This window comes from Salmo trutta, chromosome 34 (genome assembly GCF_901001165.1).
Source record: "Salmo trutta chromosome 34, fSalTru1.1, whole genome shotgun sequence".
NCBI lineage: Eukaryota > Metazoa > Chordata > Actinopteri > Salmoniformes > Salmonidae > Salmo > Salmo trutta.
In genome coordinates this window covers 35,616,845-35,639,585 of record NC_042990.1, presented here as the reverse complement: position 1 = coordinate 35,639,585, position 22,741 = coordinate 35,616,845, and the positions used below count along the sequence as shown (strand labels likewise).

The 22,741-nt window shown below is 43.7% G+C and overlaps 1 protein-coding gene across 2 annotated transcripts; it reads left to right on the top strand.

The window, feature by feature from the left end:
- The first annotated feature begins 3,269 nt into the window (after window positions 1-3,269).
- kdm1b (lysine demethylase 1B) lies at window positions 3,270-22,579 on the top strand. 2 transcript variants are annotated; one of them, XM_029732736.1, is made up of 21 exons: window positions 3,270-3,466; window positions 3,742-3,890; window positions 4,189-4,310; window positions 5,472-5,561; window positions 5,673-5,784; window positions 5,913-6,026; window positions 6,128-6,166; window positions 6,276-6,468; window positions 6,942-7,126; window positions 7,694-7,864; window positions 7,946-8,020; window positions 9,997-10,134; window positions 10,385-10,556; window positions 13,080-13,207; window positions 15,018-15,149; window positions 15,493-15,567; window positions 15,801-15,917; window positions 19,666-19,791; window positions 20,029-20,151; window positions 20,296-20,448; window positions 21,447-22,579. In XM_029732736.1, exons 1-21 carry the CDS (start codon window positions 3,451-3,453, stop codon window positions 21,528-21,530), a joined length of 2,514 nt encoding a protein of 837 aa, XP_029588596.1. In that variant the 5' UTR covers window positions 3,270-3,450; the 3' UTR covers window positions 21,531-22,579. The 2 variants fall into 2 exon arrangements, with proteins under 2 accessions (XP_029588596.1, XP_029588597.1); XM_029732737.1 differs by lacking the exon at window positions 3,270-3,466 and adding an exon at window positions 3,489-3,614.
- The last annotated feature ends 162 nt before the right edge of the window (window positions 22,580-22,741 follow it).

Sequence of the window (22,741 nt, the reverse complement as noted above, 5' to 3'; positions counted from 1 at the left end):
AGCTCAGTGCGGATGTTGCCTGTAATCCATGGCTTCTGGTTGGGGTATGTACGTACGGTCAATGTGGGGACGACGTCTTCGATGCAATTATTGATGAAGCCAATGACTGATGTGGTGTACTCCTCAATGCCATCGGATGAATCCCAGAACATAATCCAGTCTGTGCTAGCAAAACAGTCCTGTACCTTAGCATCTGCTTCATCCGACCACTTTTTTATTGACTGAGTCACTGGTGCTTCCTTCTTTCATTTTTGCTTGTAAGCAGGATTCAGGAGGATAGAATTATGGTCTGATTTGCCAAATGGAGGGCGAGGGAGAGCTTTGTACGTGTCTCTGTGTGTGGAGTAAAGGTGGTCTAGAGTTTTTTTCCCTCTGGTTGCACATTTAACATGCTGATAGAAATTTAGTAAAGCGGATTTAAAGTTTCCCTGCATTAAAGTCCCCGGCCACTAGGAGCACCGCCTCTGGAAGAGTGTTTTCTTGTTTGCTTATGGCAGAATACAGCTCACTGAGTGCAGTCTTAGTGCCAGCATTGGTCTGTGGTGGTATGTAGACAGCTACGAAAAATACACATGAAAACTTTCTAGGTCGATAGTGTGGTCTACAGCTTATCATGAGATACTCTACCTCAGGCGAGCAAAACCTTGAGATTTCTTTAGATATCGTTCACCAGCTGTTGTTTACAAATATACATAGTCCGCCACCCCTTGTCTTACCGGACGTTGCTGTTCTATCCTGCTGATACAGCGTATAACCACCCAGCTGTATGTTGATATTGTCGTCGTTCAACCACGACTCTGTGAAGCATAAGACATTACAGTTTTTAATGTCCCGTTGGTAGTTTAGTCTTCCTCGTAGGTCATCGATTTAATTTTCCAATGATTGCACGTTAACTAGTAGAACGTAAGGCAGTAGGGGTTTATTTGATCGCCTACGAATTCTCAGAAGGCAGCCCGACCTCCGCCCTCTTTTTCTCCATCTTCTCTTCACACAAATGATGGGGATTTGGGCCTGTTCCCGGGGAAAAAAGCTTATGCCAGTTTGTGGTGAGTAATCGCTGTTCTGATGTCCAGAAGTTATTTTCGGTCATAAGAGACAGTAGCAGCAACATTATGTACAAAATAAGTACAAAAATAAGTTACAAACAACGCAAAAAAACTAACAAAAAAACACAGTTGGTTAGGAGCACGAAAAAAGTCAGCCACCTTCTCCGGCGCCTTGATACTATAGAATTACATTGTAAGTAACAGCAAACTTTCCAGGACATAGACATGTCTTATATGGGCAGAAAGCTTAAACTCTTGTTAATCTAATTGCACTGGCCAATTTAGCTATTACAGTGAACAAATACCATGCTATTGTTTGAGGAGAGTGCACAACAACAACAAAAAATCCATCACGGCAACTGATTTGATACATTCACCTCTGAAGATAAATAATGTACTTGCATTCAGTAATCTTGCTCTGATTTGTCATCCTGAGGGTCCCAGAGATAAAATGTAGCATAGCTTTGTTTGATAAAATCCATTTTTATATTCAAATGTAGGAACTAGGTTCTACAGTTTGAACCCCTGCTATCTCTGGCTCCACATCCACCCCACTATCTAGATGTGTGAAAGTTAGTGTATAAGCTAGTGATCCATCATGTATGACATTCCTGGGAGTGTGTTAACTAAAATGTTGTATTATCATATAATTTTTGTATGTTCTCTATAGTTATATACCTTAAAATGTATCAATTGACCAATTTGGCACATTTGGGCAGACTTGATACAAAATATTGTGCAGCATTGCAATGCTTCATTGGATGAATCTGAAACTTTGGACATGCACTGCTGCCATCTTGTGGCCAAAATCGAATTTGCAACTAAACTCCTACATATAATGGCCTTTTTTAATTGCATTTCAAAGATGATGGAACCAAAACAAAAATAGAAAACACGTTTTTTTCTTTGTATTATCTTTTACCAGATTTAATGTGTTATATTCTCCTACTTTAATTATACATTTCCACAAACTTAAAAGTCTTTCCTTTCAAATGGTATCAAGAATATGCATATCCTTGCTTCAGGTCCTGAGCTACAGGCAGTTAGATTTGGGTATGTCATTTTAGGCGAAAATTGAAAAAGTGTCATATCCTTAAGAGGTTTTTAACTTAGTCATTGAAGCCTCCGATGAGAGCATTGCAAAAGCATTTGTGAAAAATACCGCTTTACAGAGTTCGTCGTGTACCAGAGTTGTAAAATACTTAAATTAAAATATTTGAAAGTACTACTTAAGTCATTTTTTTCGGTATCTGTACTTTACTATTTATATTTTTGACAACTTTTACTTCACTGCACTAGATAAAATTATGTACTTTTTACTCCATACATTTTCCCTGACACCCAAAAGTACTTGTTACATTTTGAATGCTTAGCAGGACAGGAAAATGGTCTAATTCACACACCAATCAATAGAACATCCCAGGTCATCCCTACTGCCTCTTATCTATAAGACGTCATTGTAAATAATAATGTGTTCTTAACTAACTTGCCTAGTTAAATAAAAAAAATCTGGTGGACTCACTAAACACAAATGCTTCATTTGTAAATGATGTCTTAAGTGGTCTTCCCTGTGGCTCAGTTGGTAGAGCATGTTGTGTACAATGCCAGGGTTGTGGGTTCAATTTCCACGGGGGGCCAGTACAAAAAAATGCATGAAATGAAATGTATGCATTCGCTCTGGATAAGAGCTTCTGCTAAATGACTAAAATGTAAATGTGTTGGAATGTGCCCTTAGCTATCCTTAAATAAATTTAAAAACAAGAAAATGGTGCTGTCTGGTTTTCTTAATATAAGGAGTTTTACATGATTTATACTTGTACTTTTACTTTGATACCTACGTATATTTTAGCAATTACATTTACTTTTGATACTTAACTAATTTACTCAAGTCGTTTTTTACAGGGTTACTTCCACTTGAGTCATTTTCTATTAAGGAATCTTTACTTTTACTCAAGTATGACAACTGGGTACTTTTTCCACCACTGTGTACAACTCAAGGTTTTCCGGTAGTTGCCATTAAAAACATTGCAAATACCTGGAAGAATTATAACTACTTTCAATGCATCTCACAAAAACACCAACTAATGTGGATGTGTTGGCATCGGACCATAACTCAATGCGACAGACACACCGAAGTGCGCATGTACACGTTCCTATGGTTATCACCCCTACTATGGCAAGCAGAAGATACCAAACAGTACAAACTCGAAACGCATACGTTCCTCGTTGTGACACACCGGAAGTAGGTTTTGGTGTCAGTTTAGCCACAGTTTCTATCTTTGGCTTCGCCTTCATTTCCTACTCAGAATAACAACAACAAAGACAGATTGATAACAAATAATTCTTCAAATCGTCTCAAATAAAGGAATAGACTCTGAATCGGAGAGATAGAGCACAGCCAGCTATGCTGACAGATGCAGGTTAGCGAGCTATTTCCATACTCTGACGGTATTGTCTGACAGCTCAGCTTTTGAGCTAACGTTAGCCAGCGTAACAGCTAGCCAGCGTAACGCATATCCACATTGCTGTTAGTTTTGGGAAGCTGAGTATTGGTCGATGGTGCAGCACGTAAGCTTCATGTTGGCAATCTATTATTACTTAATTAATAAAACATGAGAGGTCATGTGTTATGACATGTTTTATCTAGGCTGTGACATGGTCACATTCAGTGATATGATATGTTGTCCATTTACAGATTATACAGTGAATGCTTCAGGTGCTCGGCGTGCCAAGAAGAGGACAGCAATGGAGTCATCATCTGGGGATGGTCAGTCGTCCCTTCGCTCCTCTGGTAGACAGGTCAACGTCAGAATGAAGCGCTGTAATAATCCTCCACCTGGACAGGTATATGTGCACCCTAATATTTGACAAAACAGACAAAATACAGCTGCTTTGGAACTAACCAGAGCCGGCATATCAAGTATTTTACCTGAGCTAGGCACAATACTAGATCTTTCGGCTCTGGCTAGTTTGGGACTGTGGGGTGTAGTGAGACCACCTTTTTTCAGTCATTCTCACTCACTTTACCCATTTCCATCCAGTCAGCCCATTAAGAGCCCCCTGCCTTTTACCAATTTCTCTGCTTTCAGTAATAAACATATATTTTCCTTGATATTGAAGTCTGTCTGTCATTGGATTCCAGACTAAAAGAAAAGCCACTGACACAGAGGAAGAAGAGGACCAATCTGAGAAGAAGTACAGAAAGTGTGAAAAGGCTGGATGCTCGGCCACATACCCAGTGTGCTTTGCTAGCGCCTCTGAAAGGTATCATCAAATCTTTTTTTTTATAACTAAACCAAAATAGACAACAGCCTGTCGTTTCAAATGGGAACAAATTAGTCATAGTGGGCAGAACAAGCAAGGAGGTGGGCAGAGCCAAGCACGAGCTAGCGAGATCCTATTTTCGCGTTCTAGTCACATTTGCATATTTCCGTTGGGGAACGCCTACTCTGAAGTGCACGTGTGCATTAACTCAATTTGCCTTTGCACTCCTTCTAAACTATGCAGTTATTTAAAGCTTTGGCGAAGGGTAAAGTCTACAAAACTTAGTCCACTATATTTGTAACAGATTGTAGTTTTTGGAACAGAAAACTGTATTGAGATCAAATGTTTCATCGATGAGTAAATTATCAGAATGTCGGCCAAAATCCATCCACTTCTAGCCATTGGGCTTTCTCTCACTACCATATTTGGTATTGAGTGGATACGCCAACCGGATGCTTCACATTTATACATCCGGTGAAATATCTGTCTCATTGTTGTTCTATCTGGTATCATCTCCTGTTTTTACTTCACTGGTGGTTTCCAGAGAGAGTCATTGGCAGCTGTGTCCGAAATATGTCTTGCCTACTACTTACTAAAACTACATACTGTGTACTAATTGTACTACATACTATTTAGAACGTACTGTTTAGTACAAATGTATGCAGTAAGCAACAAATATCAACATACTACTCATCCATACTGAGGATGCGTCATCTGATGCACAATTGCGTTGATTCCCGCCGTTCGTTCATTTTGGTACAGCGCGTCACCTTCTCTGATTATCAGCTGTTGTCAAACACACGCGTCTGGAAAGACGATTTCTTTTCCTCAATAGTGTGCAGTGAATTGTACTAGATGAAAAGCCGAAATGAGTAGGATATCCTGCGTTTAAAGCATACTAAGTTTTTGAAATTTCATATACGGTACTTGATGTGCGTTCTATTTTTGTATGCCTACTATTTAGAACGCAAGTATGGGAGTTCTGCCACTGTCTTACATCAAATAGTGTGACGATTCTGCCTGTACTGATCAGTTGAGGGACAAGCGTCCCGTATGAGTGATGCCACCTGTTGGAACACAATGGAGAGAAAGTATGACGTCGCATTCAGTGTGTTGAGTACTTGCTGACATGTTTCTTACAGCTCTCCGTCTTTCTTTCAGGTGCGCCAAAAACGGCTACACTTCTCGGTGGTACCATTTGTCCTGCGGGGAGCACTTTTGCAATGAGTGTTTTGATCACTACTATAGAAGGTGAACAGTCTAATTAAAAAATAACATTGTCATTTTGTCAAACACGTCATCATAGACACTTGTTCTCTGTTGATCTGAATGTAATGACTATATCTTTCCTTGGTTTATCAGTCACAAAGATGGCTATGAGACATATGCATCCTGGAAGAGGGTTTGGACTGGCAATGGGAAGAGTGAGCCCAGTCTGAAAGCTTTCATGGCAGATCAACAGCTTCCATACTGGGTGAGAGCAACACAGCTGCCTTTCAACCCAAAATGTCTAGCTAACTTGCATAGTATTCAGGTCAATGCAGCCATTCTCCATCAAGTGAGTAATTCAAACACATTCACTCCAATGTGATTGGTTTCCAGGTCCAATGCACTAAGCCAGACTGTGGGAAATGGCGTCAGCTAACCAAGGAGATCCAGCTCACTGCCTCACTAGCAGCCACGTATCGCTGTGGCATGAAGTTCAACAATGTCAAGGTAAAAAGGAAGTAGCAGGAGGAAGAGACAACAACATAATCAACAATAACTTGATTGACATTTCATGATAGTGCCATAATATCACGTGTTTACATCTACAGACCGAAGGGCCAGACCAGTGCTCTCTGCCAGAAGATTTGGTGAGTGACTGTCTTTAAAAATGACCTTCTGAGTTCCTTCATGTTCAGTCAACAATTTAAAGTATCACTGCAGCCTTGTCTTTATTGGGAACCTTGTTGTGTTCCACAGAGAGTGGCAGAGGTGATCGACAGCTGGTGGCATTCCATGCTGATCCTGCCCCCGTTATTTAAGGACAGCCCGGCCAACCCGTTCCTCACAGCCTACTATCCCGACTGTGTGGGCATGAGCCCCTCAGGATCCACCAGCAACCACTCTCATGCTGAGTTGAGGGCAGAGCACTGCAGAGCCGTCCCACCACAGAGTAAGTCCATCCAGGGTGGGGAGAGAATCCACATCTCAACCCTGATGCTCTACTTCACAGAGAAGGGAGTACGACCCAGAACTAAGGAACCAGCAAATCGCCAAGTAGTTAATATCCATAATAAAATGGGTGGTTCGAGCCCGGAATGCTGATTGGCTGACAGCCGCGGTATATCAGACCGTATAGCACCGGTATGATAAAACATGTATTTGTACTGATAGCAATAAGGCACCTCAGGGGTTTGTGGTATATGGCCAATATACCATGGCTAAGGGGTGTGTCCATGCACTCCGCGATGCGTTGTGTCTAAGAGCAGCCTTTAGCCGTTGTATATTGGCCATATACCACACCCCCTCGTGCCTTATTGCTTAAGTCTAGCATACTTCTGTTTCTATTATCTTAGCTATTCTGTTGAACCACCAGTCACTCATGGTCAGTAAATACATGTTCTATAACTCATACTTTGTGTTCAGTTCCAGGGCTGTGTCCATACTTCCAGCCCTTTTACCAGCCCAACGAGTGTGGGAAGGCCTTGTGTGTGCGACCGGACATGATGGAGCTGGATGAGCTCTATGAGTTTCCAGAGTTTTCCCGTGACCCCACTATGTACCTGGCCCTGCGCAACCTTATCCTGGCCTCCTGGCACAGAGGCTGTAAGGTAGCCAGACAGATAAGTCCTACACTGTTTAAATTAGACACTTTTTGGAAGCGTCATAATAATAATAATAATAATAATAATAATAATAATAATAGATTTTTTTTCATTACAAACAAGAATCTCAAAGTTGCTTTGAAAACAAAAATAAATGTAGAGATCTGTCAGTTCATGGTTGGTGGTCTTCCACAGCTTCAGAGGGAAAGACAGTCAGTAGCTTGAGCGGAGGGAGCATCGAGGATAGACAGGCAGGGAGAAACGTCAGTCAGATACTGGTAGACAGGCCTAGAGCTCTTCATCAGACACGCCGTCTCCTCTTCCTCCGTAGGTAGGCTGGATCATCCACTAGCGTCCACCTGGTTTGTGTGGAGTACTTTCTTTTTCCACATGTTATTTCACATACCCAGCCATCTCGTCACATACCTATAATTTGATGAGAGACTAATAGAATAGTGAGGAAAAACAATGGAGTTACATGACCTAGGAGAAATGACATGAGTTTTCTATCAATTAAACACAACAGAGCCTGGTGATAATGATTAAATACGTCCCTTCCTCTCTCATGTCTAGGAGGTGCTGACACCCCAGAACTGTGCTCCCCACATCATTGTGAGAGGGCTGGTGCGTGTGCGTTGTGTACAGGAAATGGACAGGGTGCTTCTCTTCATGACCAGGAAGGGTCTGATCAACACTGGGGTTTTATCAGTCAAACAGCCCCTGCTTCCCGAGCGCTACCACAACGTAAGTGTGTTTAATTTTCTACCATCAACTTTGTCCAGTTATGTTCTGCAGCTCATACAGAATTTTTGTTGGTCTTTGCAGAAGAACGTGATTGTGATTGGAGCCGGGGCATCGGGGCTGGCTGCTGCGCGGCAACTGCAAAACTTTGGCATGCAGGTAATATTTTAAGATGAAAATGTAGAACTACTTCAAGTGTTTATTTTTGTTTTCAATGTTTTGACCATACCCAGTTAGCACATAACGTTCTGAGAACCTTATGTTTCTTAGAGCTTGGTGAGAGCGTGGTTGTCCTATGGTCATTCCCAGAACTTCCTACAACATTCTGGGAATGGTGCAGGATACCCAGCTAGCACGTAACATTCTGAGAACCATATGTTCCCAACTGGCTGACTACACCGCTCGCGTCACGTCCGCGAGCGTCGCATCCGCGAGCGTCGCAAAATAAATGTTGAAATCTATGTTATTCAATTATTGCACCCACACTGCTCGCGCGCGCTAAAAATAGAAATCAGTTCTATTTCTGACACAGATCGCGCTTCAAGTCCTGCCTCTCCCATCTCCTCACTGGTTTATAGAAGCAGGTACCCACGTGCCATCTCCTCATTGGTTATACCCATGTGGGTGACTGAAAGACGAATGCACCTAATTTATGAAAGTTGCCAATCGCAATATAAAGTCAAGAGAAGAAAAAGCCTGGAAGGAGGAGAGATGACTAGAAACGATTCGGTTGACCGTTTTATGTGTGGATTAATTGGTGGAGTAGAGGACCTTGTGCATTTCAGGTAAAATAACAACTCAATGTTTATATCCCAGGACAAATTAGCTAGCAACAGCAAGCTAGCTAAATAGGACAAATTAGCTAGCAACTGCAAGCTAACTAGCTAAATTGCCATAAATGTTTGCTTTTCGACCTGTCCCCAAATTAATATAATTGGTTCAGAGTTTGTTTTGATATTTTAACCTGCGTGTCGTGATCGCGTTTGGTGTGGGGGGACAAAATACATTTATGCACGGGTTCCGTGTTAGGTGGGAATTTCAGTACTTCAGCATAACGTTTCCTCATGATTCTATTTAAAATACATTTCTCAAATTGTTCAGAGAACGTTAAGAAACAATGTTCTGCTGTGGGAATTTCAGTACTTCAGCGTAACATTTTCTACAAGTTTCCTCATAGTTCTATTTAAAGTAATTTTCTCAGAACATTATGAAAACTTTCCATTAAAAACCACAAGATAACATTAGTAACGTTCAAAGAACGTTCTGAGAATGTTATTTAAAAATATATACATTCTGTTCTCAGCCTCAACAAAACTCTATCTTCTATCTTGTTAAGTGTGTTCAGGTGTGTTGGCCAAGTCCACTAATTGGCCACACCTGATCTTAATGAGTGCTTGTTTCCTTGGAAATGGGGTCTGTTTGAATAGATTCAAATTAACAGCTTTGTATGAGTTAAAAAAACATGGCACGCTATCTCCATGCTGGTGGCACGGAGGACTAATTCCATGGATAAAGAACAGTAGATCATACGTTTGAATCTCACTGACTCCGTGCCACTATATATATATATATATATATATAAACAAAACATTTTTTTTTTTTGCATGATTAATGCCTAAGCAAATACTTTTCCATGTGTCCTATCTGTGCTTGGAGTTCAAAACGTGAAACCAAACTAAGCTAGCAGTGTTGTTAAAAGTCTTATTGAACATGTTCTCAGAACGTTATTTAATTACCTTCAAATAACCTATCATTTTTGTTCTCAGAACCTCCCTGCAATCTCTAAAAATGTTTGTTCCCAGAACAGGTGATATTTTCACTTCCATTCTCAGAACATTTAAAAAATGTTCAGTTTTACCTGTCAGGAAACGTATGAGTTCATTCCCAGAACCTATGGAAATCAATAACAAATGTTTCCACAACTTCCAAGGAAACAAATGTGCTAGCTGGGTGTCCTAATTTTAGGTTAATTCAGATATGGAACCTACTCCTATAATAACCCATAAGATGTTCTTGGTCCGAAATGCGGTATACTAAGTATTGTTCACAACATATTGAATGAATAACTGCTGATGAGTTCTGTGGCTGTGCCTTCTTCATGAACTTTAACCTCCAAGTGTTTGATCCAATCACAGGTGGTGATGCTCGAGGCGAGTGAGCGGATTGGAGGGCGGGTGTGGGATGATACATCGCTGGGCGGCGTCACTGTGGGTCGGGGGGCCCAGATTGTGAACGGCTGTGTGAACAACCCAATTGCACTGATGAGTGAGCAGGTGAGAGATTCTTTGTAACAACACTGACACAAACTACTGGCTCTGTCATTCACTCACAACCCGTACCTTGAAAACAGGATTTTTCAGTGTCCACATTTCTAATCATTCACCCAAAGTTCAACCAATGAACTTTGTATTTTTTATGCTGCTGCCTCATTTGATTTAGTATTGTGTAACTGCTAATAGATGCCGCATAAGTCTTTCGGGTCCTACAAGTATTCACATACTCAGTTGCTTCTCTTGTATCTAGCTCAGCATTAATATGCACAAGCTGGGGGAGAGGTGTGACCTGTTCCAGGAGGGAGGGAGTGCCACAGACCCGGCCATCGATAAGCGCATGGACTTCCACTTTAACGCCATCCTGGATGTGGTGTCAGAATGGAGGAAAGACAAGTCTCAGAACCAGGACACTCCTCTGGGAGGTACAACACATTTGTGGTCACTCCTAGGGTTGCGAATTCTGGTAACTTTCCCCAAAATGTCAAGGTTTTACAGAAATAGCGGTAAAGCCTGGTGTATACACTACACGACTTTCAATATCCTAACATCACTTAACCTCTCACATTAAACAACCACCTATCCTGTAGTGGTGTGGCACAGACGGGTCACACTAAACGCTGTAGCACAGACAGGTCACACTAAACGCTGTAGCACAGACGGGTCACACTAAACGCTGTAGCACAGACAGGTCACACTAAACGCTGTAGCACAGACAGGGGTCACACACTAAACGCTGTAGCACAGACGGGTCACACACTAAACGGTGAGGCACAGACAGGTCACACTAAACGCTGTAGCACAGACAGGGGTCACACACTAAACGCTGTAGCACAGACAGGGGTCACACACTAAACGGTGAGGCACAGACAGGTCACACTAAACGCTGTAGCACAGACAGGGGTCACACACTAAACGCTGTAGCACAGACAGGGGTCACACACTAAACGCTGTAGCACAGACAGGGGTCACACACTAAACGCTGTAGCACAGACGGGGGTCACACACTAAACGGTGAGGCACAGACAGGGGTCACACACTAAACGCTGTGGCACAGACAGGGGTCACACACTAAACGCTGTAGCACAGACAGGGGTCACACACTAAACGCTGTGGCACAGACAGGGGTCACACACTAAACGCTGTGGCACAGACAGGGGTCACACACTAAACGCTGTAGCACAGACGGGGGTCACACACTAAACGGTGTAGCACAGACAGGGGTCACACACTAAACGCTGTAGCACAGACAGGGGTCACACACTAAACGCTGTAGCACAGACGGGGGTCACACACTAAACGCTGTAGCACAGACAGGGGTCACACACTAAACGCTGTAGCACAGACGGGGGTCACACACTAAACGGTGTAGCACAGACAGGGGTCACACACTAAACGCTGTGGCACAGACAGGGGTCACACTAAACGCTGTAGCACAGACAGGGGTCACACACTAAACGCTGTAGCACAGACAGGGGTCACACACTAAACGCTGTAGCACAGACAGGGGTCACACACTAAACGCTGTAGCACAGACAGGGGTCACACACTAAACGCTGTAGCACAGACAGAGGTCACACACTAAACGCTGTAGCACAGACAGGGGTCACAGTAAACGCTGTGGCACAGACAGGGGTCACACACTAAACGGTGAGGCACAGACAGAGGTCACACACTAAACGCTGTAGCACAGACAGGGGTCACAGTAAACGGTGAGGCACAGACAGGGGTCACACACTAAACGCTGTAGCACAGACAGGGGTCACACACTAAACGCTGTGGCACAGACAGGGGTCACACACTAAACGCTGTAGCACAGACAGGGGTCACACACTAAACGGTGAGGCACAGACAGGGGTCACACACTAAATGGTGAGGCACAGACAGGGGTCACACACTAAACGCTGTAGCACAGACAGGGGTCACACACTAAACGCTGTAGCACAGACAGGGGTCACACACTAAACGCTGTAGCACAGACAGGGGTCACACACTAAACGCTGTAGCACAGACAGGGGTCACACACTAAACGGTGAGGCACAGACAGGGGTCACACACTAAACGCTGTAGCACAGACAGGGGTCACACACTACAAGATTATTCACTTGGTCTTGAGGATTCTTCATACCACGCTATCTCACCCAAACGATGATGTGATTTAGAGTTAACGTAGCTCCAACAAGCTGTGGCTCAAAGCAGCCTCAAATGTTTTCCGTCAGACGTTCATGCTTGTCATACAGAGTTGAAATAACTAGCCAACATTTTGAATTGAACAACATTGCTTGTGAACTTCAGAGCTGAAAAAATGTGCTACTTTTCCTTTGGTTAAAGGCAAGTAGAAACGCATACTAGTAGTAGTCATGGCCCCTGCTCCAGAGGCTACATGTCCTGGGTGATGTGAAACAACATCATCATCTCACTGGCTTCTTCTCTGGCCAGCTCTCATTGGCTGTTGCTCATCACTGTTCTCAAAACGTGTCGATGCACATCTCACACTACAAGAGCATTGTAGATTTTGTGCCGATTTAAAATCAAACATGTTTGAAAATATGGGGGCGTCTGGGACGGCTCCAAGACGAGATCGGTAGCCCTGAGATTGCGTCTCTGACCCGCTCACGTTAAACGAGCATCGGTGACGGCCGCGCGCCCCGAGTTGGCAACGACATGATGGATTTTGTCTCCGATCTCAAAAACTTGTCTGGGACAGCTAAATATGGGGCAAAATCGTGTAGTGTTTTAGAGTAATCACAGAATTTATACTTATTTACTCCTGATTCCAGAAATATTCCAACCAGGGTTTCTAGAAGACTTGGGAATTTTGGGACACTTATCGGAATTTTGCAACCCTAGTCACTCCTCTCAATGATTTGCTTATATATGAAGTTCAAAGTAGTGATTGACATTTGAGTAGTTTCTAGTTTCTATCATTTTACAATTTTCACTTCCAGAGAAAATCCAGGAGGTCTACAAGACATTCCTTCAGGAGTCTGGGGTCCAGTTCAGCCAGTTGGAGGAGAAAGTGCTTCAGTTCCATCTCAGCAACCTGGAATATGCCTGTGGAAGCACACTGGACCAGGTCTGAGGATGAGATCATTCCTACCCTGTCTCTCTTGTGACAGTCGATGAAGTGACCGTAGGAGAGTTCTGACAACATAGTCAGGGGTTAAAGTTCTCCGTTACAGCAACGGATTTCCATCATATGGATTCCGGAGAAGTCGGGTTTTTTCGATCAGTGAAGATGCTTAATAAAATCTGGTTTGGAGATGCTTGTCTGTGTTAGGCTATGAAATATATTCCCAAATAAATGTATTCTCAAGTATTTTATTTTCTATGTTACGCTGTGTGTATTGAACTGACATGCATGATTGTTGGTGATACTCCGATGTTCAGATGAAGGGAATGAAATAGTCTGTAATGCACAACACAGCAGCGCTCAGCTCCGACAGCGGTGTCTAGTCTACTGTAGCTGCTGGTAAAGTCATTCAAATACTATGCTAAAAAATTTAATTCCGTTTTAATGTTATTAAAGCAAAATCAGACAACCCCATAGTAGAATATTTGACCTATTTACCAAGTCGTCTTGTTCTGTTTTTATAAATATTCCTCTCGAGGCTCACAAGTTACGAGAGCCAATGCAGTCGAGGGAAAACACTTTTGAAAGCAGTTTTCGCCTTTGCTAAAAGAAGAGTGGGATCCCAGTTTTCCTTTGCTAAAAGAAGAGTGGGATCCCAGTTTTCCTTTGCTAAAAGAAGAGTGGGATCCCAGTTTTCCTTTGCTAAAAGAAGAGTGGGATCCCAGTTTTCCTTTGCTAAAAGAAGAGTGGGATCCCAGTTTTCCTTTGCTAAAAGAAGAGTGGGATCCCAGTTTTCCTTTGCTAAAAGAAGAGTGGGATCCCAGTTTTCCTTTGCTAAAAGAAGAGTGGGATCCCAGTTTTCCTTTGCTAAAAGAAGAGTGGGATCCCAGTTTTCCTTTGCTAAAAGAAGAGTGGGATCCCAGTTTTCCTTTGCTAAAAGAAGAGTGGGATCCCAGTTTTCCTTTGCTAAAAGAAGAGTGGGATCCCAGTTTTCCTTTGCTAAAAGAAGAGTGGGATCCCAGTTTTCCTTTGCTATCCCGTTTATTTCTATACTCCTTCAATTGCACGTGGCGTCGTTGTACAAATGCAGTTTTACAACCAGAGTTACAAGAATGGTTTAGGTGCAACTATGCAACAGAGCTCTTAAAATGGGCAATGATGTCTTCAAAGGTCAGTGACATACATTGAAATAGGAAAAAAAGTGAAGTGAATACTAATTAATAATGCTGTATTTAGAATCCATTAATAATAACAATCCGGATGTGGTGTTCTATGGGGTAAATGCAGATGGACCAACCCCATGCTTCAGCCTATGTACATTTTATAGCCACTTTGCTATCAGTTTGGCTACAGGTGCTAATGCTTATTCCTGATAGCATACCTGATAATATAGACCATGCATAGGCTATATTGGAATGATCCAATATGTTCAAATCATTTGAACATCATTTTTACCAATAGTTATTGGGCCCATTTTTGGAGGTGGAAATGATATTTTAGATGGTGTCATTTTATTTTTATGCTTTTTTGAGTAGAATGTATTTTTTTTTTTAAGTCACCAGAACTGACTTTCTCAGTCCTTGTGAAATAGATGATCCCGTTGAGGGCCCCGGACCCCCTAAGCAAGGGCACATGTACAAAATGATTCTCTTTCCCTAAAAGCATGATGGTTATTATGACTTTCTTAAATGAAAGTGGAGGTTAACTTGTCCTCAGACAATCCATCTGAGATTGTCTTAAGTTTCAGTCATGAGATTTTGTGTTGTTGCTTTAACCCTTGAACATAGTCCGTTTTGTGTGTGTGTGTTTGCAGGTGTCAGCTCGATCCTGGGACCACAATGAGTTCTTTGCTCAGTTCTCAGGAGACCATACACTGCTGACAGAGGGCTATTCGTCTGTGCTTAACAAACTGGCTGAGGGCCTCGACATCCGCATCAAGAGCCCGGTGAGCCATCAAATACTATGTCCCAATTATCTCTCCTTCCTCGCAAAGTGTGCACTTGTTCACTTCCCTTCACTGATTTGAAAGGAAATGACTGGTATGAGAAATATGCTGGAAACTCCGACTAGCCAATGCCTTAAGCAATTCAATGCTTTTTAGATGTGTGAACAAGTGCACACTTAGGGTGCGTCCCAATAATATCTCCTTATGTTCCTTTCGTTGCCCATTCTCCTCTCATCTTGGTTGTAGTATATAGTTAGAAACAAGTGAGAGGTTTCTCAATTTTCTTTGTACCCAAGCATTTCGAGCAATGCCTCACAATCACAGTACACTTGTTTCATTGTAGGTTCAAGCTATCGATTACTCAGGGGATATAGTCAAAGTTACCTCATCCAATGGGACTCAGTGGACAGCACAGAAAGTAAGGACTCATTTGTTTATTTACAGAGTAATGATGCCTGTTATAGTACAGTTGTCTTCTCTGACACTCCACTCTTACAGTACAGTTGTCTTCTCTGACACTCCACTCTTACCTGTTATAGTACAGTTGTCTTCTCTGACACTCCACTCTTACCTGTTATAGTACAGTTGTCTTCCCTGACACTCCACTCTTAACTGTAGTTTTGGGAACATTTATTTGGTCTATTTTTTTAGGTTCTGGTGACAGTCCCATTGACTTTACTCCAGAAGAATATCATTAAATTCAAACCTCCTCTTCCTGAGAGAAAGCTGAAAGCCATCCACAGTCTTGGAGCAGGTCTCATTGAAAAGGTAAGGGTTTACAGCTGCGACACAGTCTGGGTGATGTAACTGAAACTGGTTCACCCTGTAACCAGAAACTCTTAATCTGGAGGCGAAAGAAACACACCTGTTTAGGAGAGGGAGTAGAACGCCTGTTTAGGAGAGATGCTGGCTAGCAGAGTAGAACACCTGTTTAGGAGAGATGCTGGCTAGCAGAGTAGAACACCTGTTTAGGAGAGATGCTGGCTAGCAGAGTAGAACACCTGTTTAGGAGAGGTGCTGGCTAGCAGAGTAGAACACCTGTTTAGGAGAGGTGCTGGCTAGCAGAGTAGAACACCTGTTTAGGAGAGGTGCTGGCTAGCAGAGTAGAACACCTGTTTAGGAGAGATGCTGGCTAGCAGAGTAGAACACCTGTTTAGGAGAGATGCTGGCTAACAGAGTAGAACACCTGTTTAGGAGAGATGCTGGCTAGCAGAGTAGAACACCTGTTTAGGAGAGGTGCTGGCTAGCAGAGTAGAACACCTGTTTAGGAGAGGTGCTGGCTAGCAGAGTAGAACACCTGTTTAGGAGAGGTGCTGGCTAGCAGAGTAGAACACCTGTTTAGGCAAGGTGCTGGCTAGTGGAGTAGAACACCTGTTTAGGAGAGGTGCTGGCTAGCAGAGTAGAACACCTGTTTAGGAGAGGTGCTGGCTAGCAGAGTAGAACACCTGTTTAGGCAAGGTGCTGGCTAGTGGAGTAGAACACCTGTTTAGGAGAGGTGCTGGCTAGCGGAGTAGAACACCTGTTTAGGAGAGGTGCTGGCTAGCGGAGTAGAACACCTGTTTAGGAGAGGTGCTGGCTAGCAGAGTAGAACACCTGTTTAGGCAAGGTGCTGGCTAGTGGAGTAGAACACCTGTTTAGGAGAGGTGCTGGCTAGCGGAGTAGAACACCTGTTTAGGAGAGGTGCTGGCTAGCGGAGTAGAACACCTGTTTAGGAGAGGTGCTGGCTAGCAGAGTAGAACACCTGTTTAGGAGAGGTGCTGCCTACAGGAGTAGAACACCTGTTTAGGAGAGGTGCTGGCTAGCGGAGTAGAACACCTGTTTAGGAGAGGTGCTGCCTACAGGAGTAGAACACCTGTTTAGGAGAGGTGCTGCCTACAGGAGTAGAACACCTGTTTAGGAGAGGTGCTGGCTAGCAGAGTAGAACACCTGTTTAGGCGAGGTGCTGGCTAGAGGAGTAGAACACCTGTTTAGGAGAGGTGCTGGCTAGCAGAGTAGAACACCTGTTTAGTAGAGGTGCTGGCTAGCAGAGTAGAACACCTGTTTAGGAGAGGTTCAGGCTAGCAGAGTAGAACACCTGTTTAGGAGAGGTGCTGGCTAGCAGAGTAGAACACCTGTTTAGGAGAGGTGCTGGCTAGCAGAGTAGAACGCCTGTTTAGGAGAGGTGCTGGCTAGCAGAGTAGAACACCTGTTTAGGAGAGGTGCTGGCTAGCAGAGTAGAACACCTGTTTAGTAGAGGTGCTGGCTAGCAGAGTAGAACACCTGTTTAGGAGAGGTGCTGGATACCGGAGAAGAACACTTGTTTAGGAGAGGTGCTGACTAGCAGAGTAGAACACCTGTTTAGGAGAGGTGCTGGCTAGCAGAGTAGAACACCTGTTTAGGAGAGGTGCTGGCTAGCAGAGTAGAACACCTGTTTAGGAGAGGTGCTGGCTAGCAGAGTAGAACACCTGTTTAGGAGAGGTGCTGGCTAGCAGAGTAGAACACCTGTTTAGGAGAGGTGCTGGCTAGCAGAGTAGAACACCTGTTTAGGAGAGGTGCTGGCTAGCAGAGTAGAACACCTGTTTAGGAGAGGTGCTGGCTAGCGGAGTAGAACACCTGTTTAGGTGAGGTGCTGGCTAGCAGAGTAGAACACCTGTTTAGGAGAGGTGCTGGCTAGCGGAGTAGAACACCTGTTTAGGAGAGGTGCTGGCTAGCAGAGTAGAACACCTGTTTAGTAGAGGTGCTGGCTAGCGGAGTAGAACACCTGTTTAGGAGAGGTGCTGGCTAGCGGAGTAGAACACCTGTTTAGGAGAGGTGCTGGCTAGCAGAGTAGAACACCTGTTTAGGCAAGGTGCTGGCTAGCGGAGTAGAACACCTGTTTAGGAGAGGTGCTGGCTAGCGGAGTAGAACACCTGTTTAGGAGAGGTGCTGGCTAGCGGAGTAGAACACCTGTTTAGGAGAGGTGCTGGCTAGCAGAGTAGAACACCTGTTTAGGCAAGGTGCTGGCTAGTGGAGTAGAACACCTGTTTAGGAGAGGTGCTGGCTAGCGGAGTAGAACACCTGTTTAGGAGAGGTGCTGGCTAGCGGAGTAGAACACCTGTTTAGGAGAGGTGCTGGCTAGCAGAGTAGAACACCTGTTTAGGAGAGGTGCTGCCTACAGGAGTAGAACACCTGTTTAGGAGAGGTGCTGGCTAGCGGAGTAGAACACCTGTTTAGGAGAGGTGCTGCCTACAGGAGTAGAACACCTGTTTAGGAGAGGTGCTGCCTACAGGAGTAGAACACCTGTTTAGGAGAGGTGCTGGCTAGCAGAGTAGAACACCTGTTTAGGCGAGGTGCTGGCTAGAGGAGTAGAACACCTGTTTAGGAGAGGTGCTGGCTAGCAGAGTAGAACACCTGTTTAGTAGAGGTGCTGGCTAGCAGAGTAGAACACCTGTTTAGGAGAGGTGCTGGCTAGCAGAGTAGAACACCTGTTTAGGAGAGGTGCTGGCTAGCAGAGTAGAACACCTGTTTAGGAGAGGTACTGGCTAGCAGAGTAGAACACCTGTTTAGGAGAGGTGCTGGCTAGCAGAGTAGAACACCTGTTTAGTAGAGGTGCTGGCTAGCAGAGTAGAACACCTGTTTAGGAGAGGTTCAGGCTAGCAGAGTAGAACACCTGTTTAGGAGAGGTGCTGGCTAGCAGAGTAGAACACCTGTTTAGGAGAGGTGCTGGCTAGCAGAGTAGAACGCCTGTTTAGGAGAGGTGCTGGCTAGCAGAGTAGAACACCTGTTTAGGAGAGGTGCTGGCTAGCAGAGTAGAACACCTGTTTAGGAGAGGTGCTGGCTAGCAGAGTAGAACACCTGTTTAGGAGAGGTGCTGGATACCGGAGAAGAACACTTGTTTAGGAGAGGTGCTGACTAGCAGAGTAGAACACCTGTTTAGGAGAGGTGCTGGCTAGCAGAGTAGAACACCTGTTTAGGAGAGGTGCTGGCTAGCAGAGTAGAACACCTGTTTAGGAGAGGTGCTGGCTAGCAGAGTAGAACACCTGTTTAGGAGAGGTGCTGGCTAGCAGAGTAGAACACCTGTTTAGGAGAGGTGCTGGCTAGCGGAGTAGAACACCTGTTTAGGAGAGGTGCTGGCTAGCGGAGTAGAACACCTGTTTAGGTGAGGTGCTGGCTAGCGGAGTAGAACACCTGTTTAGGAGAGGTGCTGGCTAGCGGAGTAGAACACCTGTTTAGGAGAGGTGCTGGCTAGCAGAGTAGAACACCTGTTTAGTAGAGGTGCTGGCTAGCAGAGTAGAACACCTGTTTAGGAGAGGTGCTGGCTAGCGGAGTAGAACACCTGTTTAGGAGAGGTGCTGGCTAGCAGAGTAGAACACCTGTTTAGGAGAGGTGCTGGCTAGCAGAGTAGAACGCCTGTTTAGGAGAGGTGCTGGCTAGCGGAGAAGAACACTTGAAAAAGAAAAGGAGAGCCCACACTAGGATCTCAGATGCAATAATTGAATAACCCATTAACCAACGTTTCTTCATCAGAAACTGTCTTAACACACATTCCTACTCTCAGGTTGCTCTGCAGTTCCCGTTTCGCTTCTGGGACGGAAAGATCCAAGGAGCAGATTACTTTGGCCACATTCCACCCAGTCCTGACAAGAGAGGGATGTTTGGTGTATTCTATGACATGGATCCACAGGTGAGATGCCAGCAATCATCTTTGTACTCTAGCTATACGTACTAACTACTATGTTATTTCAAAGGAGAGAAATGCTGTTATGTAAACATTAGAGACAGCTGAGGTTTTTGCAGCATGTTCATTGAAGTGAACCTGTTGAATTGTGGACAGGAATGTATGCTGAATACGTAAAAAATAAAAAATAAAATGTTTCCTACCAGAGAAAAATATGTGTTCCTATCTTGGCCCATTCCGCAGGGAAAGCGGAGTGTCCTGATGTCCGTCATCACTGGTGAAGCTCTGCCCTCTATCAGGGACATGGAGGACAAAGATGTCGCTGATCAGTGCATGAAGGTGCTGCGTGAACTCTTCAAGGAGCAGGTATTAGAACAACTGTCTACTTTGAAGAGAAAACCTTACATTAGGACTTAGGACTACTACAAATGACATTTTAAGGTATACAAAATAAATGTAAAATAAAGAAATAATGTTGTACCTGTATCTTCACGTATTTTTCCATTGTAGGAGGTCCCAGAGCCGGTGAATTACTTTGTGACTCGGTGGAGCAGAGACATGTGGTCTCAGATGTCATACAGCTTTGTGAAGACAGGAGGCAGTGGGGAGGCCTATGACATCATTGCTGAAGATGTGCAAGGAAAAGTGTTCTTTGCTGGGGAGGTAAGACCTGACCCCTTTTATCATCTTACACCAGTGGAGGCTGCTGAGGGGAGGACGGCTCATAATAATGTCCGGAACGGAGCCAATGGAATGGCATCAAACACCTGGAAACCATGGAAACCATGTGTGTTTTGATGTATTTGATACCATTCCACTGATTCCACTCCAGCCGTTACCACGAGCCTGTCCTCCCCAATTAGGTGCCACCAACCTCCTGTGTCTTATACCAATGTATTACTACAGGCCTTCACTTGAAAGATAACTTCTTTTTTTTATTTCACCTTTATTTAACCAGGTAGGCTAGTTGAGAACAAGTTCTCATTTACAATTGCGACCTGGCCAAGATAAAGCACAGCAGATTGGCACATACAACAACACAGAGTTACACATGGAATAAACAGACATACAGTCAATAATACAGTAGGAAAAAAAAGTCTATATACAGTGAGTGCAAATGAGGTAAGATATGGGAGGTAAGGCCATAAATAGGCCATGGTGGCGAAGTAATTACAATATAGCAATTAAACACTGGAATGGTAGATGTGCAGTGGAAGAAAGTGCAAAGTAGAAAAATAAATAATGGGGTGCGGAGGAGCAAAATAAATCAAATAAATAAATACAGTAGGGGAAGAGGTAGTTGTATGGGCTAAATTATAGATGGGCTATGTACAAGGTGCAGTGATCTTGGAGGTGCTCTGACAGCTGGTGCTTAAAGCTAGTGAGGGAGATATGAGTCTCCAGCTTCAGTGATTTTTGCAGTTCGTTCCAGTCATTGGCAGCAGAGAACTGGAAGGAGAGGCCTGGAAGGAAAAACATCCATGAAAAGCTTTTCAGAGTAGGACTGCTGATTTAGGACCAGTTTTGCCTTTTAGATCACAATGAATCAGATGACATGGACAGATGAGACCGGATTCTAGATCAGTACTCCTACTCTGAGACGCTTGATAGATACGGCCCCTGATTTAACATTTGTTTTTCTCCTGTCTTTCTATCTTCAGGCGACCAACAGGCACTTTCCTCAGACGGTAACAGGAGCCTATTTGAGTGGCGTCCGAGAAGCGAGTAAAATAGCTGCTTTGTAACTCCTTCCCTTCGAGCGGTCACACGATACCAGCATAAAGACATCTAAGTTGTACAGAGCAAAGCATTCGTTCCCCAAGTTGCTCCTCTTCAAGTGGTGTCTTCTTCTTGTGTGTACTGTTCCTCGTGTGAGCAGAGATGGCTAATGCTGTTTGAAATGTTATGGTTAAGTTTTTCTGTTATTATGAGTGAAATATGACGCATCTTGTTGGTTTAGTTGGAGATCACTATAATTCAGGATCGGCAGCACACATATGCTCCTAAACAATTCATTTTGATGTACAAATGGATAAACGGTATTTACATTCAATATGGATCTTCACCATTTGTTTGTCAATATCACATATCATTAATGGCTTTAAAAAAAGAATACAAATATATGTTTTATAGTCAGATACACCAGCTAGGTGCAGTGAAATGTGTTGTTTTACAGGATCAGCCATAGTAGTACGGCGCTCCCGGAGCAAATTAGGGTTAAGTGCCTTGCTCAAGGGCACATCGACAGATTTTTCACCTTGTCAGCTTGGGTATTCGAACCAGCAGCCTTTCGGTTACTGGCCCAACGCTCTAACCGCTAGGCTAACTGCTGCCCTTTTAAAGTTCCAATGCGTGTGTGTGGGGATAATGAGCGCTTAACTGTCCAAGGACTAATAGGATTTTAGTTGAGACGTTATGTAAATGAGTACTTCTGCATTAGTGTTTTTTTGGGGGGGGGGGGGGGGGGGGTTTGTAATGATTAATTCATTCATTATAATTCACGTTTTCATAAACCTGGCCAAAAAAAAAAAAAAAACACCAAATAAGGATGGGTCATTTGGCTTTAATCAGAGTGACTGGTTAGTGTAGACTTCAATTGGGTATTAGTTGTACCTGCATTGTTTTTAGCAAGTAAAGTTGAAAACATTTGATATTTGTCTCTCTCTTTCCAGGTTATTGAGGCTTTAGTTGGCTACCACACTGATCATGTTCCTCTGTCTATATTCTGACACCATGTTCGAACATGGCATTTATTAAACATGTGTAGCTTAATAAATGAACCAAACTAACTATATTATGACTGACTCACTTAATTGAGACTTAATGCACTGCACTGATTTGTCACTAGCTGCGTAGTGCACTGCATGCTACAGGGGTGTATTCATTAGTCGGAGTCCGTTGCAAAACGTTTTGTCTTTTGCAAAAATGTTTTGCAACGGAAACCATTAACCATTTA